The sequence below is a fragment of the Pongo abelii genome, chromosome 20 (genome assembly GCF_028885655.2).
Source record: "Pongo abelii isolate AG06213 chromosome 20, NHGRI_mPonAbe1-v2.0_pri, whole genome shotgun sequence".
In the NCBI taxonomy this organism is placed as follows: Eukaryota; Metazoa; Chordata; class Mammalia; order Primates; family Hominidae; genus Pongo; species Pongo abelii.
In genome coordinates this window covers 2,807,525-2,824,063 of record NC_072005.2, presented here as the reverse complement: position 1 = coordinate 2,824,063, position 16,539 = coordinate 2,807,525, and the positions used below count along the sequence as shown (strand labels likewise).

Below are 16,539 nucleotides of genomic sequence, written 5' to 3'. Positions count from 1 at the left end.
TCTGACCTGAGACTTGACCTCCAGGGGCGGATCTGCCAACAATGCCAATCATCTCCCAGAGGCGGGAACTAGCTTTTCCTGCTCAGCGATTGGACGACGTAGGTCGTCCCGCCTACCTTTGAGGCTCCACCAATGCCAAGCTCATTACCAGCCCACTTTTCTGCTCCCAGCCGCCTCGGAACCGGAAACGGAAGAATCCGTCTGTGACCCGCGGCGGTTGTCTCTCTTAGTGGCCACAGCGCCTCCCGTGAGAGCGGTTTCTCCTCCGTCTACTGCTGGACCTGACCCCGTATCTTGGTGGCAGCGGCCAAGCGAGGGGACTCTGATGCCGGGGCGTAGGGGGATTTGGGTCAAAGGATGGGGGCAGACTTCAAAAATGCAGGGGGCGGGCTCGTTTAATGGCGAATTCCTGGCACCGCGCCCCAGGGAGGAGGCTCCGGAGGCCAGTGGAACCCCGCTGGACTTCAGGGGTGTTGGTTGGGGACGCGGGGCGTTTTGACCCCCTAGGCCTGAGGATCCTAGGCCTGAGAACCCATCGGATTTGGAGGGAAGGGTGGGGTTTAGGTGAAATGTAAATACTGCGTGGTTTCCATTTGGCAAAGAGCAAGCTTGTAAAGGAGTCACCCTCGGGTCTGGGCTGCGAAGTGCAGCCGGGTCCTGTTTCCTTGGGAACCACAAGATAAGACCGCTGTAGATTGTTATGTCCGGAAACCCCTTATCAGAGCCCTGCACCTGGGTTGGAAATGGAGACGGATTCTCTGTGTCCAAGGAAATCACCCTCCGGCCAGAGAAGGGAAGTTTATTCTTACTGATAAAATGTCAATCATTGTGTATGATTGTAATGGGCAAGGAAGGCATTTAGCGAGCTAGAAGACACTGATGCGTCAGAAAAAGGTGTCCTTGGCAAAAATACTGTTTTCTGTTAATTTTCCAACTGATATTATCTGGGTCTGTCCTCCCAGCCTGATGAATGTGTAGGCAGATACTTTCTCAGTCGGAGTTGATTTTTATTATCTTGATCGCTGCATCCTGTGCACAGAGGTTTTCTGCTCAGCTGGGCGTCATCCTGGGGTCCCAGTCCTGGCCCCAAGCCTTAATCAGCTCTCGGGTGATATTAGGCAAGTTGCCAAGCCCCTCAGTGCCTCAGTTTCCACATCTGTAAAATGAAAGTACATAACATTACCTGCATTTGTCAAATAATGAGTGCTGCGTGTGGATTATTATTGGCAGCTCATCATCACCATTATCACCCTCCTGTAAACGTCTTGGACCCCTTAAGTGAAGACAGCAGGGTTATGGCGGATAAAATGATGGACTTCGGAGAAAAGACTCTAAGACCAAATAGAGTCTAAAGCAGTGATTATCAAAGAGGGGAGGAGAAATTTTACGCCCAGGGGACACTGGACAATGTCTGCAGACTTGGTTGTCACAACCGGGGATGGGGTTGGGGCCACCGGCAACTAGTGGATGAGGAGGTCTAGCGTGCTGCCCAACACCCTACAATGAATAGCACGCCAGTCATTTTGGATTTGAGCCCACCTTAATCTCATTTTAATCGAATTACCTCTTTAAAGGCCTATCTCCAAATACCTTCTGAGGTACTGTGGGTTAGGCCTTCACCTGATGTATTTGTGGGGACGCAATTCACCCCTTAACACTATACATACACAAAAATTCATAGAATACACCTCAAAAGAAAAATTCAACATGACCATATAATACTGTAAAATAAAAGAAGATGCAATACCTGGTTTGGGGTTGGATCTTCGGAGGACCAGCTATAAAGAACATTTTGGGTATAATTGAAGGAAATATGATTATGGGCTAGGTATAAAGGAATGATTGTTAACTATGTAAAGTGTGAATATGAAGTGTGGACTTTTAGATAAAAATACAGATTTTTCTCTAAAATAGCATTTGGGAGGTATTTAAAAGCAGAGTGTTACAGTGTCCTCAATTTCCTTTTTTTTTTTTTGAGACGGAGTCTCACTCTGTCACCCAGGCTGGAGTGCAGTGGTGCGATCTCGGCTCACTGCAACCTCCACCTCCCGGGTTCAAGTGATTCTCCTGCCTCACCCTCCCGAGTAGCTGGGACTACAGGCGCCCGCCACCACACCCGGCTAGTTTTTGTATTTTTAATAGAGATGGGGTTTCACCATCTTGGCCAGGCTGCTCTTGAACTCGTGACCTCGTGATCTGCCTGCTTCGGCCTCCCAAAGTGCTGGGATTACAGGCGTGAACCACTGCCCCTGGCCACTCAATTGACTTTGAAATAATTTTTTTTTTTTTTTTTTGAGACAGAGTTTTGCTCTGTTGCCCAAGCAGGAGTGCAGTGACGTGATCTTGGCTCACTGCAAGCTCCGCCTCCTGGGTTCACGCCATTCTTCTGCCTCAGCCTTCCAAGTAGCTGGGACTACAGGCGCTCGCCACCACGCCCAGCTAATTTTTTTGTATTTTTAGTAGAGACGGGTTTTCACCATGCTAGCCAGGATGGTGTCGATCTCCTGACCTTGTGATCCACCCACCTCGGCCTCCCAAAGTGTTGCGATTACAGACGTGAGCCACCGTACCCTGCAACTTTGAAATAATTCTACATAGATAGTGAGTACACACAGGCTGTCAGTCGGCTAGAACAATTGATCAGGAAACATCTCTGTCTTCACAAATTACCTGATATGTTGAGTAATGTGAGTATAACACGAATTTCATATTTGTTTATGTTCAGTTTCAACCCCAAGAAACACTAAGTGAACAGAGGAAACTGCACATAACTGAATAGAGTCTGGTAGGAAAACAGAAAATGCACACACACACCTCAAATACCAAGTCACACTGTTTCTTCTGCTTTAAAACTTAACATTAGATTTCCGACAACCCTCTCTCCACCACTGCATACTAACTCTGGAAATTTAGATTCCTTTGCCCAATTCCACAAGCAACCTTTGGATCTTCTGCAAGGTACGTTGCTACATTTATTATAGTATTTATGTGTTTCTTTTCCTTTTTTTTTTTTTTTTTTTTTTTTTTTTGAGACAGTTTTGCTCTTGTTGCCCAGGCTGGAGTGCAGTGGCGTGATCTCGGCTCACCGCAACCTCCACCTCCCGGGTTCAAGTGATTCTCCTGCCTCAGCCTCCCGAGTAGCTGGGATTCCAGGCATTTGCCGCCACGTCCAGCTCATTTTTGTGTTTTTAGTAGAGACAGGGTTTCTCCATGTTTGTTGGGGTGGTCTCAAACTTCGGACCTCAGTTGATCTGCCCACCTTGGCATCCCAAAGTGCTGGGATTACAGGCGTGAGCCACCGCGCCCGGCCTATTTATGTGTTTCTTAATGATGTAACGTGAAAAGCTGTACTACTGTTTACTTCTTCAGGGACTCTGATAATAGGCATGTTTTTCTTTCCTGTCTTTTGTTCCTACTGCTTCCTCTCTGACAGTTATTCCATTGTTTTCCTATCACTTCCAATTTCTTTGTGGTTTCCTTGCCTCTTATCTTTGACACAATGTGAGTGTCCTAAGCTTCATTAATATCCATTGATGAAGGCTGAGGCAAGCGGATCACTTGAGGTCAGGAGTTCAAGACCAACTTGGCCAACATGGTGAAACCCCATCTCTACCAAAAAATAGCAAAATCAGCCAGGCATGGTGGTGCAACATAAGACGAGCTTTGAGTAGCAAAAGATTGGAAACAAGTCCGCTGTCTATTTAGAGAGACCTTGTTACATCAACTTACATCATCTTACATCTGTCAGGAGTAAGGAAGTCACCTATTAAGATGAAGAGAGTTGGTGGATTTATTTTTTTCATTGAGCCGCAAAAACAATTGTAATGCAATGTGTACACCATGGTACTTTTTAAAAATAATAAAGCGGGGGGAAACAAAACGTGTCGTTCAAATGGCGTTTTTTTGTTTGTTTTTGTTTTGAGATAGAGTCTCGCTCTGTCACCCAGGCTGGAGTGCGGTGGCACCATCTTGGCTTACTGCAATCCCCGCCTCCCGGGCTCTAGTGATTCTCCTGCCTCAGCCTCCCAAGTAGCTGGGATTACAGGTGTGTGTCACCACGCCCGGCTAATTTTTGTATTTTTAGTAGAGACGAGGTTTTGCCATGTTGGCCAGGCTGGTCTCGAACTCTTGACCTCAGGTGATCCACCTGCCCCGGCCTCCCAAAGTGCTGGGATTATAGGTGTGAGCCACCATGCCCAGCCCTAGAGAATTTTTTTAAAGTAAAAGGCTGTACTGTTCCTATGGCAATTGAAATCTTATTTTAACTAATTTGAGAAAATAATCATAGAAGTTTAAATACATTTGAACTGGACTTGAAAATTCTGAATACTTTTATTCAGTTGAGCCACAATTCCTAAAGCCTGGAACACGACTGCTCATCTCCGAAAAGACCTTCCAGCTTGAGACAGAGTAGAAGTATAAACTCTATATCGCTTGCCATTTTACGTACAAACATAATTGTCATAATTCATGTTTTTACTGTGTCTACCTAAATAACAGGATGTCTAACAACGGTGGTAACAGTTCATTGCAATGGGAATATGCGCGGCATAACAAACTGTGTGCTTATTCAGGGAGGAAAAGGAAGACAAAGGTTGTTTTTGGTTTTCATTTTTTTGAGACGGGGGTCTCTGTTGCCCAGGCTGGAGTACAATGGTGAGATCACAGCTCACTTCAGCCTCGATCCCCACGGGCTCAAGAGATCCTCCTGCTTCAGCCTACCAAGTCGTTGGGATCATAGGCGCACACTCATTTATTCCCAGCTAATTTTTGTATTTTTTGTATATATGGGGTTTTGCCATGTTGCCCAGACTGGGACAAAGGTTTATAAAGGAAAAAAATTTTTAAAAAGTAAGGATTACATCATTTTTCAGTAATAATTATCCTTGTCTACAAAGATCAGTAACAAGGGTCACACCAGTCTGAGTGTCCCTGTAAAAGTATTTTTTGTTTAAGCCTGTGGTTTTTGTAGAGTCTTTTTCGTTATTAAGCATATAAATGTGAGAACTCTCTCTTCATGACCTTCCGTGGTTCTATTTGTGGGAGGGCTGCTTTTTTTTTTGAGACTCAGTTTGGCTCTTGTTGCCCAGGCTGGAGTGCAATGTCGTGATCTTGACTCACCGCAACCTCCGCCTCCTGGGTTCAAGCAATTTTCCTGCCTCAGCCTCCCGAGTAACTGGGATTACAGACATGTGCCATCACACCTGCCTAATTTTTTAATTTTTAGTAGACACAGGGTTTCTAAAAATTATCTAGGAACACACTCAAACTCAGACCTAAAAGGTATTCCTCTCTACCCCCACGGCCAAGTGTACACTTGGAAGTTTTCTTTTTCTTTTTGTTTTGGAGACAGTCTCGCTCTGTTGACCAGGCTGGAGTGCAGTGTCCTAATCTTGGCTCACTGCAATCTTCACCTCCTGGGTTCAAGCGATTCTCCTGCCTCAGCCTCCCGAGTAGCTGGGATTACAAGCGCCCGCCACCGTGCCCGGCTAATTTTTGTATTTTTAGGAGAGAAGTGGTTTTCGCCAAGTTGGTCAGGCTGGACTTGAACTCCTGACCTCTGGTGATCCGCCGTTCTCCGCCTCTCACGGTGCTGGGATTACCGGCGTGAACCACCGCGCCCGGCCGAGAGTTTTAAAAAACACAGAGAGCGCCTGGTGGGGTCCGGCCTCCTGGGGCCTCGTCGCCTGGTCTCCAGATCTCCAGGTCTCTGGACCCCAGGCGTCCGCGCCCAATCGGGACAGCACGGTGACGTCACGCACGCGGGTCCCGCCCCCACCAGGACTCCGCCCCATGGGACTCCGCGCCCTTCCTCTCCTCCCCGCACGTGGGGCCGCTCCGAGGGGAAACTGAGTCTGGAGTTCCCGTGCAGTCAGGGAGGAGGACGCCGCGCCCTCCCTGGACTGGAGTGAGCTCTCCCAGATCCGCGGGTGCACGGCTGGAGGGTCAGCCACGCGTGTTCTCGACGAGCCCGTCACTCAGGAGAGAATTATCCAATCAGGAAGGCAGGGGCGGGGCCCAGAGAACTGTCCAATCAGAGACGTTAAGCCGAAGTGGAGCCCTGCCCAATCAAGGGCGCTAGGGGGCCGGACTGGGGAATTCTCCAATCAGAGGTGCGGAGTCAACAGCACTGTCCAGTCAGAGTCTCGACTTCCCGAGATCTGTCCAATCAGACCCCGAGGACGGTAAGCCGCGTTCCCCTCTGCCGTGCGCGCTTCCCCGCCTACCCCGAGCGGCCCAGGTGTCCTGTCGTGCTCACCTGCGCCGGTCGCTGGACCGCGGGGCGCTAACCCTGGAGAGCCCAGGAGCGGGCGGGACATGGTGAGTGCGGGGCGGGAGCCGAGCCTGGGCCCGGGGCGAGGTGGGGCGGCAGGAACCGGCGTCCGCCCGAGTTCGCAGCCGGAGAAAGCTGAGGGACGCGCGGGGCGGCGCAGGAGGAGCTCCTGGGCCCCGGGGACGTGGTCACAGCGGCCAAGCGGTAGGGCTGGGGGCAGCCTAGGGAGACAGCAAAAGCGGTCAGGGGCTCGAGGGGTAGTTTCTGGGGACAGTAGAGGTCAGGAGTTTGGGGAGAGCTTGTGGGGACAGCAGAGGTGGTCAGGGGCTTGGGGCAATTTAAGTGGACAGTAGAGGTTTAAGAGGCACAGGGGCAGTTTGCGGGGACAGTAGAGGCGGTCAGGGACTCAAGGGCAGTTTTGGGATAGTGGAGGAGGGGAGGGGCAGTTTGCGGGAACAGACATGGTCAGGGGCTCGGCGGCAGTTTGGGGGTTCAGTGGAAGGGAGTCAGGCTCAAGGGCAGATTAGGGGGCCAATAGCAGCAGTCAGGAATTCGGGGACAGTTTGGGGGGGGCCGTAGAGGCGGTCATGGGTTTGAAGGGGCAGTTTTGGGGGACAGGTGAGCAGGGGCGCGAAGGCAGTTTAGGGGGACAGTAGCTGCAGTCGGGAGTTTGGGGGCAGCTCGAGGGGACAGCAGAAGCAGTCAGGGGCTCAGGGGTACTTTAAGGGAGCAGTAGAGGCGGTCAGGGGCTTGAGGGCAGTTTGGGGGGACAGTAAAGGGAGTCGGGCTCGAGGGATGTGTTGGGGAACAGTAGAGGCAGTCAGGGGATCGGGGAGACTTGGAGGAGAGGGCAGGAGCCGTCAGGGGCTTGGTGGTCAGTTTGGGAAGGTCTGCCAAGGAGGAAGTGGTGCCCTGTCCTGGAGCCTGTCAAATAATAAAATCCTGGGCCGGGCGCGGTGGCTGACGCCTGTACTCCCAGCACTTTGGGAGGCCGAGGCGGGCGGATCACCTGAGGTCAGGAGTTCCAGACCAGCCTGGCCAACATGGCGAAACCCCGTCTCTACTAAAAATACAAAAATTAGCCGGGCGTGGTGGCGGGCGCCTGTAATCCCAGCTACTAGGGAGGCTGAGGCAGGAGAATGGCGTGAGCCCGGGAGGTGGAGCTTGCAGTGAGCCGAGATGGCGCCACTGCACTCCAGCCTGGCGACAGAGCAAGACTCCGTCTCAAAAACAAAAACCAAAAAAAAAATAAATAAATAAATAAATAAACCTGGCTAGAGAAGGAGAGAGAAAAATAGGGATAAGCCCCAGCCTCAGAAACCTGCCAGGTCTCCATATCAACCAGGAAAAGACTTTACTTTCATACACAAGAAAAGGTTTGGAGGAACATTTTAGGGGACAAGCAGAAAGGGGGTTGACAGTAAATGTACCTCCTCGTGGTCAGCTAGCTCAGGGGAGGTGACGGGGGACTCCACACTTATTGCTTGCTCAGACTCGGGGGGGCCACTCAAAGTTCAGGGGCCTGCGGAGAGGACAGAAGGCTGAGTAAAGTTTGGGGAAGAAACGGGACGCTTCGAACATGTGGTCAAGCCTGTGTCAACCCAAACGTAGTAAGGAAACTTTGATGAAAAAGGATTATTGCGAGGTATTGGGGGAGGGGGAGAGGGGGATGTTGCACTCGGGAGAAGGGTTAGTTGGATTAGAGGCAGGAGAGTAATGCCAGAGGCGTGGGGTTCTATTGCAGTGGGGTGGGGGTATAAGCAACAGGGGCATGGGGACAGTTGATGATTGAGCTTCGGGACTAATGCCATAGCCACAGGGAGACAGCTGCAGGGGGAGAGCTCTGTGACCGTCAAGTATGCAGCATCTGAAGAGTTGGCTGGGCCGGGCGCGGTGGCTCACGCCTGTACTCCCAGCACTTTGGGAGGCTGAGGCAGGCAGATCATGAGGTCAGGAGTTCGAGACCAGCCTGGCCAACATAGTGAAACCCTGTCTCTAATAAAAATACAAAAATTGGCCAGGCGCGGTGGCTCACGCCTGTACTCCCAGCACTTTGGGAGGCCGAGGCAGGCAGATCACCTGAGGTCAGGAGTTCAAGACCAGCCTGGCCAACATGGTGAAATCCCGTCTCTACTAAAAAATACAAAAATTAGCCGGGCGTGGTAGTGTGTGCCTGTAATCCCAGCTACTCGGGAGGCTGAGGCAGGGAGAATTGCTTGACCTTGGGAGGCAGAGGTTGCAGTGAGCCGTGATCGCACCACTGCACTCCAGCCTGGGCGACAGAGTGAGACTCTATCTCAAAAAAAAAAAAAAAAAAAAAAGAGTTTGCTAAAAAAAGTTTTTCTTTTCTTTCTTTCTTTTAGTCAGGTCTCACTCTGTCGCCCAGGCTGGAGGGCAGGGGTGCGATCATGACTCACTGCATCTTCGACATTCTAGACTCAAGCAGGCCTCCTGCCTCAGCCTCCTGAGTAGCTGGGACTACAGGCATGCCTCACTGCACCCAACTGATTCTTTTTTTGAGACAGTCTTGCTCTGTCGCCCAGGCTGGAGTACAGTGGCGTGATCTCGGCTCACTGCAGCCTCCGCCTCCTGGGCTCAAGAGATTGTCCTGCCTCAGCCTCCCAAATAGCTGGGACTCCAGGTGTGCACCACCATGCCTGGCTAATTTTTGTATTTTTTGTAGAGACAGGGTTTCACCATATTGCCCAGGGTGGTCCCAAGCTTCTGGGCTCAAATAGTCCTCCCACCTCAGTCTCCCAAAGTGCTGGGAGTATAGGCCTGAGCCACCAAGCCCAGCTGCTGATAGCATTTTATTATAAAATAGAACTCATATAGAACTTTTGTAAGACAATTACAGAGTCAACGGAAACATCCTAAAGTGAACAGTGTGTAACGACAGCCAGGCCATGTCTTTGAAGAAGCCTTGGCATCCAATTTGAAATGATATGTAATGGTAGGCTTCTTCCTCCAGATCAGGCCAGTATCCTACATTCTTTTTTTTTTTTTTTTCTTTTTTGAGATGGAGTCTCACTCTGTTGCTAGACTGGAGTGCAATGGCGCCATCTTGGCTCACTGCAACCTCCGCCTCCTGGGTTCAAGTGATTCTCCTGCCTCAGCCTCCTGAGTAGCTGACACTACAGGCGCATGCCACCACGCCCAGCTAATTTTTGTATTTTTAGTAGAGATGAGGTTTCACCATGTTGGCCAGGATGGTCTCGATCTCTTAACCTCGTGATCCGCCCGCCTCAGCCTCCCAAAGTGCTAGGATTATAGGCGTGAGCCACCGCACCCGGCCTATCCTAAATTCTTTTAGTTTTTTTTTTTTTTTTTTTGGTAGAGACAGGGTTTCACTGTGTTCAGGCTGATCTCGAACTCCTGAGCTCAAGTGATCTGCCTGTCTTGGCCTCCCAAAGTGTTGGAACTACAGGTGTGAGCCACCACACCTGGCCAATATCCTAAATTATAAGGAAATAATCTTGCTTTTCTTCATAGTTGTATTTTTAAAATTCAATTTAATTTAATTTTTTTTTTTTTTTAAGAGACAGGGTCTTTGCTCTGTCACCCAGGCTCGTCTTGAACTCCTGGCCTCAAGCGATCTTCTCACCTTGGCCTCCCAAAGTGCTGATATTATAGCTGAATAAGAAATAATAAAATTTGAGCAAGTCTTGTCAATTTCCATGTTACCTGAATGATTGATTTATTTTATTTTTTTGAGACTGGGTCTCACTCTGTTGCCCAGACAGGAGTGCAGTGGCACAGTCATAGTTCACTGCAGACTTGAACCCCTGAGCTCAAGTGATCGTCCCTCCTCACCCTCCTAAGTAGCCGGGACTACAGGTGTGTACTACCGTGGCTGGTTAATTTATTGTATTTTTTTTTTTGTAGAGACGGGATCTTGCTATGTAGCCCAGGCTGGTCTCCAACTCCTGGCCCTAAGCAATCCTCCCACCTGAGCCTCTCAAAGTACTGGATTGCAGGCATGAGCCACCAGCCTTAGCTTAATGATGTTTTCAGATTTTTCAGTGTTTCCCCGCCCTCAGACCTGCCGTTCCTCGGTAATTCTTTGTAAGTCTCCCGCAGAGGCCATCATTGTGCTTTGCTTCCTGTTGGGAAGGTACTCACGGCATTGAGTGTACCGCACTTTCCTATTGTTTGTCACCTCTCACAAGAACATAAGCTCTGTGTGGCTCAGTTCCCCAGGCTGTCAGCCTCACCCCTCTTCCTGCGCACATGGGGGAGGCGGTGCCTTTGCTGAAGTGGGATGTGTGGAATGTTTTAGGACTCCGTGGTCTTTGAGGAAGTGGCTGTGAACTTCACCCCAGAAGAGTGGGCGTTGCTGGATCATGCTCAGAGGAGCCTCTACAGAGATGTGATGCTGGAGACCTGCAGGAACCTGGCTTCCTTGGGTAAGGATGGCATCGTTCCCTCACTGTGTCCTGGAGAGCAAAGAGACCTTGTTCTTCTTTTTTTTTTTTTTTTCTTTTTTTGAGACGGAGTCTCGCTCTGTCGCCCAAGCTGGAGTGCAGTGGCAGGATCTCGGCTCATGGCAAGCTCCGCCTCCCGGGTTCACGCCATTCTCCTGCCTCAGCCTCCCGAGTAGCTGGGACTACAGGCGCCTGCCACCACGCCCGGCTAATTTTTTGTACTTTTAGTAGAGACGGGGTTTCACCGTGTTAGCCAGGATGGTCTCCATTTCCTGACCTCGTGATCCTCCCGCCTCGGCCTCCCAAAGTGCTGGGATTGTACAGGTGTGAGCCACCGTGCCCGGCCTAAGATAGCTTGTTTTCCTTTTTATTTGAGCTCAAAAATTGAAATATGTTGGAAAAGAGATAGACGTGATCCCAACACCCATGGAACATGGGAGTCAAAACGCTTCTCCATGAAAACAAAGTTTTGTGTATTATTGATATAGGTTTCCTTGATCACCCGTCTTTGGCTGCCCACATTTTATAAGTGTGAGCAGAGTATTCTGTGTCACGTTGGGGCAACGAAAGCAGCTTTGTGGTTCACCGCACAGAGTAACTGTACTTTGAAAATCAAAATACACTGTGATAAAGTAAATCAAAGTTACACTGTGAGTAATCCACGTTTGACATGGTAGTTTTGCTGCAGTGAAAACTCACACTCAGTCATCACCGGTGGTCCTGGAGGTCCAAGTGTTGGCCTGTCTCAGGGGAACATTTGTTGCCCTTCACAATCCTTCCTCATCATGTGATTCTCCAGGAGCGGGCGGCGCTCACACCTGAGGGCAGCCGGGCACAGTGGAGGAAGGACTCCTGTAAGGGCCCTGAGCCTGTGAGCACCAGGAGAGCAGCAGCCCTTGGCCGGAGTGGGTTCTGGATAAGAAGTTTCTGTTTGGCAGTGCGGGTTAGAAACACAAACCCTTGGCTGCACGCAGTAGCTCACGCCTGTAATCCCAGCACTTTGGAAGGCCTAGGCAGGCGGATCACCTAAGGTCAGGAGTTCAAGACCAGCCTGGCCAACATGGTGAAACCCCCTCTGTACTAAAAATATAAAAACTAGTCGGGCGTGGTGGCAGGTGCCTGTAATCCCAGCTACTCGGGAGGCTGAGGCAGGAGAATTGCTTGAACCCAGGAGACGGAGGTTGCAGTGAGCCAACACAGTGCCACTGCACTCCAGCCTTGGTGATAGAGTGAGACTCTGTCTCAAAAAACAAAACAAAAAGAAACACAAACCCTGCTCTGAGAAGGAGGAGGTGTGTCCTCTCTCAGCTGCCCTGTTTGGTTTTTCCTCCACCCTCCTGCACTGTCCTCCTTCGCAGGGGAAAGCCTCTGTATTTCCTCGTATACAAGGAGCATTTGTGCATGTGCATTTTGCCCACCAACTTTGTACTTTGCTTTTCTGATAATATTTTACTTAACATCAGTCTCCATCTGTTTGGAACTATTCTATTTCTTAGTAAATGGGTTGCCACGTTTATCTCTTCTTCTTTTTTTTTTTTTTTTTTTTTTGAGACACAGTTTCACTCTTATTGCCCATTGCCCAGGCTGGAGTGCAATGGCGCAATCTCGGCTCACTGCAACCCCCACCTCCCAGCTACAAGTGATTCTTCTGCCTCAGCCTCCCGAGTAGCTGGGATTACAGGCACGTGCCACTATGCCCAGCTAATTTTTTGTATTTTTAGTAGAGATGGGGTTTAACTGTGTTGGTCAGGCTGGTTTCGAACTCCTGACCTCAGGTGATCCACCTGTCTTGGCCTCCCAAAGTGCCGGGATTACAGGCGTGAGTCACTGCACCCAGCACTATTCTGTTTTCGAGACAGGGTCTCACTCTGTCACACAGGCTGCAGTGCCGTGGTGCGATCATGGCCTACTGCAGCTTAGACTTCCTGGGCTCAAGTGATCCTCCCTCCTTGGCCTCCCAAGGAGCTGGGATTATAGGCACACACCACCACGCCTGGCTAATTTAAATTTTTTATTGTTGTTCAGAGATGAGGTCTCCTTATTTTCCTGTGTTGCCCAGGCTTGTCTTGAACTCCTGGGCTCAAGCAGTTCTCCTACATTGGCCCTGCAGTGCTTTGGGATTACAGGCATGAGCCACAGCACCCGGCTCATCTGTTTTTTATTATTGCCAAATTCTCAAGTAGATGAGGTCCTCAGAGTTTCACTTTGATAGCATGTCTATTCTTCCTTATAAACGGTACATTTTTGGATTACTATGTGAAAAGAAATCCGTATGTGGTCTATTTTATTTCCTTTATCCTAACATATTTCCCCTAAGAAATTGTGTAATTGATTGTTGCAGATTGTTGCATTTATGTCAGAACCAGTGGATCAAGTTCTCAGAGGGACGTTTTTGGGAATGGAATATCCAATGATGAAGAAATTGTCAAGTTCACAAGAAGTGATTCCTGGTCTATTTTTGGAGAAAATTGGAGATTTGATAACATTGGAGATCAGCGCCAAATCCCAGAGAGGCACTTGAGGTGAGTGGCGCTCAACCAGAGGGATGGGCCTCTCTGCAGAGCGTCTAAAACTAACTTTCAATTCAAAGAAAAGTATCGGCCGGGCGCAGGGGCTCACGCCTGTAATCCCAGCACTTTGGGAGGCCGAGGCGGGCGGATCACCTGAGGTCAGTAGTTCAAAACCAGCCTGGCCAACATGGAGAAACCCCGTCTCTGCTAAAAATACAAAACATTAGCTGGGCGTGGTGGCTCATGCCTGTAATCCCAGCTACTCAGGAGGCTGAGGCAGGAGAATTCGCTTGAACCTGGGAGGTGGAGGTTGCGGTGAGCCGAGATTGCACCATTGCACTCCAGCCTGGGCAACAAGAGCAAAGCTCCATCTCAAAAAAAAAAGTATGAACCAGCTACACAATTGCAGATTCACAAAGACATTTTTTTCTTTTTCTTTATTTTCTCTTTTTAAAAATATATTTTAATAATTTTATTTATTTTATTTTATTTCTATTATATTTATTTATTTATTTTTGAGATGGGGTCTCACTCTGTCAACCAGGCTGAAGTGCAGTGGCACGGATCTTGGCTCACTGCAACCTTTGCCTCCTGGGCTCAAGCAATCCTCCCACCTTATCCTCCCAAGTAGCTGGGACCATAGGCACACACCACCGCACCTAGCTAATTTTTGTGTTTTTGTAGAGACGGAGTTTCACCATGTTGCCCAGGCTGGTATCAAACTCCTGGACTCAAGCAGTCCACCCGTCTTGGCCTCCCAAAGTGCTGGGATTACAGGTGTGATTCACCGTCCCTGGCCGAGACTTTTCCTAAGAGAGGATTTTCATAAATGTGATGTCAGTGTCACGTGTCTGAAACAGTTGGAAACAATATCAGGAAACCTCATCTATAAGAAACACTGTGGGCTGGGCGCGGTGGCTCATGCCTGTAATCCCAGCACTTTGGGAGGCTGAGGCAGGTGGATCACCTGAGGTCGGGAGTTCAAGACCAGCCTGACCAACATGGAGAAACCCCATCTCTACAAAAAAAAAAAAAATACAATAAAGAATTAGCCAGGTGTGGTGGCGCACCTCTGTAATCCCAGCCACTCAGGAGGCTGAGGCAGGAATATCACTTGAACCCAGGAGGTGGAGGTTGCGGTGAGCTGAGATCATGCCATTGCACTCCAGCCTGGGCAACAAGAGCAAAACTCCGTCTCAAAAAAAAAAAAAAAAAAGAAAAAGGCCAGACGTGGTGGCTCACGCCTGTAATCCCAGCACTTTGGGAGGCCAAGTTGGGCGGATCATGAGGTCAGGAGATCGAGACCATCCTGGCTAACACGGTGAAACCTCGTCTCTACTAAAATACAAAAAAATTAGCCAGGCGTGGTGGCGGGCGCCTGTAATCCCAGCTACTCAGGAGGCTGAGGCAGGAGAATGGCATGAACCCGGGAGGCGGAGCTTGCAGTGAGCCGAGATGGCACCACTGCACTCCAGCCTGGGCGACAGAGTGAGACTCCGTCTCAAAAAAAGAAAAAAAGAAACATCGTGAAATTTATGGCTGCAGTTGAGCCTTCAGCTAGAGCATTAAGCTTGTTCTCCATAGAAAACAGGCAGACAGTGCTGAAAATAGACCCATTCAGTGAAATTGGCAAATATGTAATCAAAATAATCACTAAAAACCATTAATAAATTAATCACTTATAAACATTCATGACTAGTAGCTTGCTTCTGATTTTGAACAGAAGTCAATTGGGGAGCCTCTGTGAAAGTAATGACGGTCATCAATGCGGAGAGACCTTGAGCCAGACTGCGAACCTTCTTGTGCACAAGAGTTACCCTACTGAAGCTAAACCCTCTGAGTGCGCTAAGTGTGGCAAAGCCTTCGAGAATCGGCAGAGATCTCACACCGGACAGAGAGTGTGTAAGGAATGTGGGCAAGCCTGCAGCTGCCTCTCCTGCCAAAGCCCTTCTATGAAAATGCAGACTGTAGAGAAACCCTGTAATTGCCAGGACTCAAGGAGAGCATCTGCGACATACGTGAAAAGTCTCAGCAGTAAAAAGTCTTATGAATGTAAGAAATGTGGAAAAGCTTTCACTTGTCCCTCATCTTTCAGGGGACACGTGAATAGTCACCATGGGCAGAAAACCCATGCATGTAAAGTATGTGGGAAGACCTTTATGTATTACTCCTACCTTACACGGCACGTAAGAACTCACACAGGAGAGAAACCCTATGAGTGTAAGGAGTGTGGGAAAGCCTTCAGCTGTCCCTCATACTTTCGAGAACATGTCAGAACACACACTGGAGAGAAACCGTATGAATGTAAGCATTGTGGAAAATCATTCAGCTGTTACTCCTCCTTTAGAGATCACGTGAGGACGCACACTGGAGAGAAACCCTGTCAGTGTAAACATTGCGGAAAAGCGTTCACTTGTTACTCGTCTCTTCGAGAACACGGGAGAACACACAGTGGAGAGAAACCCTATGACTGTAAGGAATGCGGCAAAGCCTTCAGGTACCCCTCCTCTCTGCGAGCACACGTGAGAATGCACACCGGAGAGAAGCCCTATGTGTGTAAGCAGTGTGGGAAGGCCTTCGGATGTCCCACTTACTTTAGAAGACATGTGAAAACACACAGCGGGGTGAAGCCCTATGAATGTAAGGAGTGTGGGAAAGCCTACAGTTTTTCCTCCTCCCTTCGAATCCACGTGAGGACGCATACTGGAGAGAAGCCCTTTGAGTGTAAGCATTGTGGGAAAGCCTTCAGCTGTCACTCCTCCCTTCGAGAGCATGTGCGAACCCACAGCGGAGAGAAACCCTACGAATGTAATCAATGTGGGAAAGCCTTCAGCCATGCTCAGTACTTTCAAAAGCACGTGAGATCACACAGTGGGGTCAAACCCTACGAATGTACTGAATGTGGGAAAGCCTACAGTTGTTCCTCATCCCTTCGTGTGCACGTGAGAACGCACACTGGAGAGAGACCGTATGAATGCAAGCAGTGTGGGAAAACCTTCAGGTATCTTGCATCGCTTCAAGCACATGTGAGAACACATGCTGGAGTGTGAATCTACGAATACAGTGGACCTGGGAGAGTGTTCAACCGTAAAACCTTGTTGTAAATGCGAGAAAACACTGGTGAGAAACCTTATTTATGTAGAGCATGTAGGAAAACCTGGTATAGCACTTATTTTGTACCTAAAAACTCAGAGTAGGAGAGAAATCTCTTAATTATGATTAATACGGTATTGCCTTTACATGCCTCAGCCTTAATAGTGATTCCTTGTGTATTAATTTCTAGTGTATGTTTGTGATGTAAACATTTAATAAATATCCTGTTTTGTACGCT

General features: G+C 49.1%; 1 protein-coding gene across 2 annotated transcripts; it reads left to right on the top strand.

Annotated features, from left to right (window-relative positions):
• Positions 1–6,167: 6,167 nt before the first annotated feature.
• Positions 6,168–16,539, top strand: ZNF77 (zinc finger protein 77). Of its 2 annotated transcripts, none has more exons than XM_002828429.4 (4): positions 6,168–6,321; positions 10,554–10,680; positions 13,040–13,220; positions 14,932–16,539. In XM_002828429.4, exons 1-4 carry the CDS (start codon positions 6,319–6,321, stop codon positions 16,256–16,258), a joined length of 1,638 nt encoding a protein of 545 aa, XP_002828475.4. In that variant the 5' UTR covers positions 6,168–6,318; the 3' UTR covers positions 16,259–16,539. The 2 variants fall into 2 exon arrangements, with proteins under 2 accessions (XP_002828475.4, XP_054395279.2); XM_054539304.2 differs by lacking the exon at positions 6,168–6,321 and adding an exon at positions 9,850–10,111.

What these genes read in the sequence shown, in the direction of transcription:
- ZNF77 (XM_002828429.4), top strand. An exon ending in CAGGAACCTGGCTTCCTTGG is followed by an intron (nt 10,681 to 13,039) that starts GTAAGGATGGCA and finishes TGATTGTTGCAG; the next exon opens with ATTGTTGCATTTATGTCAGA. An exon ending in ATCCCAGAGAGGCACTTGAG is followed by an intron (nt 13,221 to 14,931) that starts GTGAGTGGCGCT and finishes GATTTTGAACAG; the next exon opens with AAGTCAATTGGGGAGCCTCT.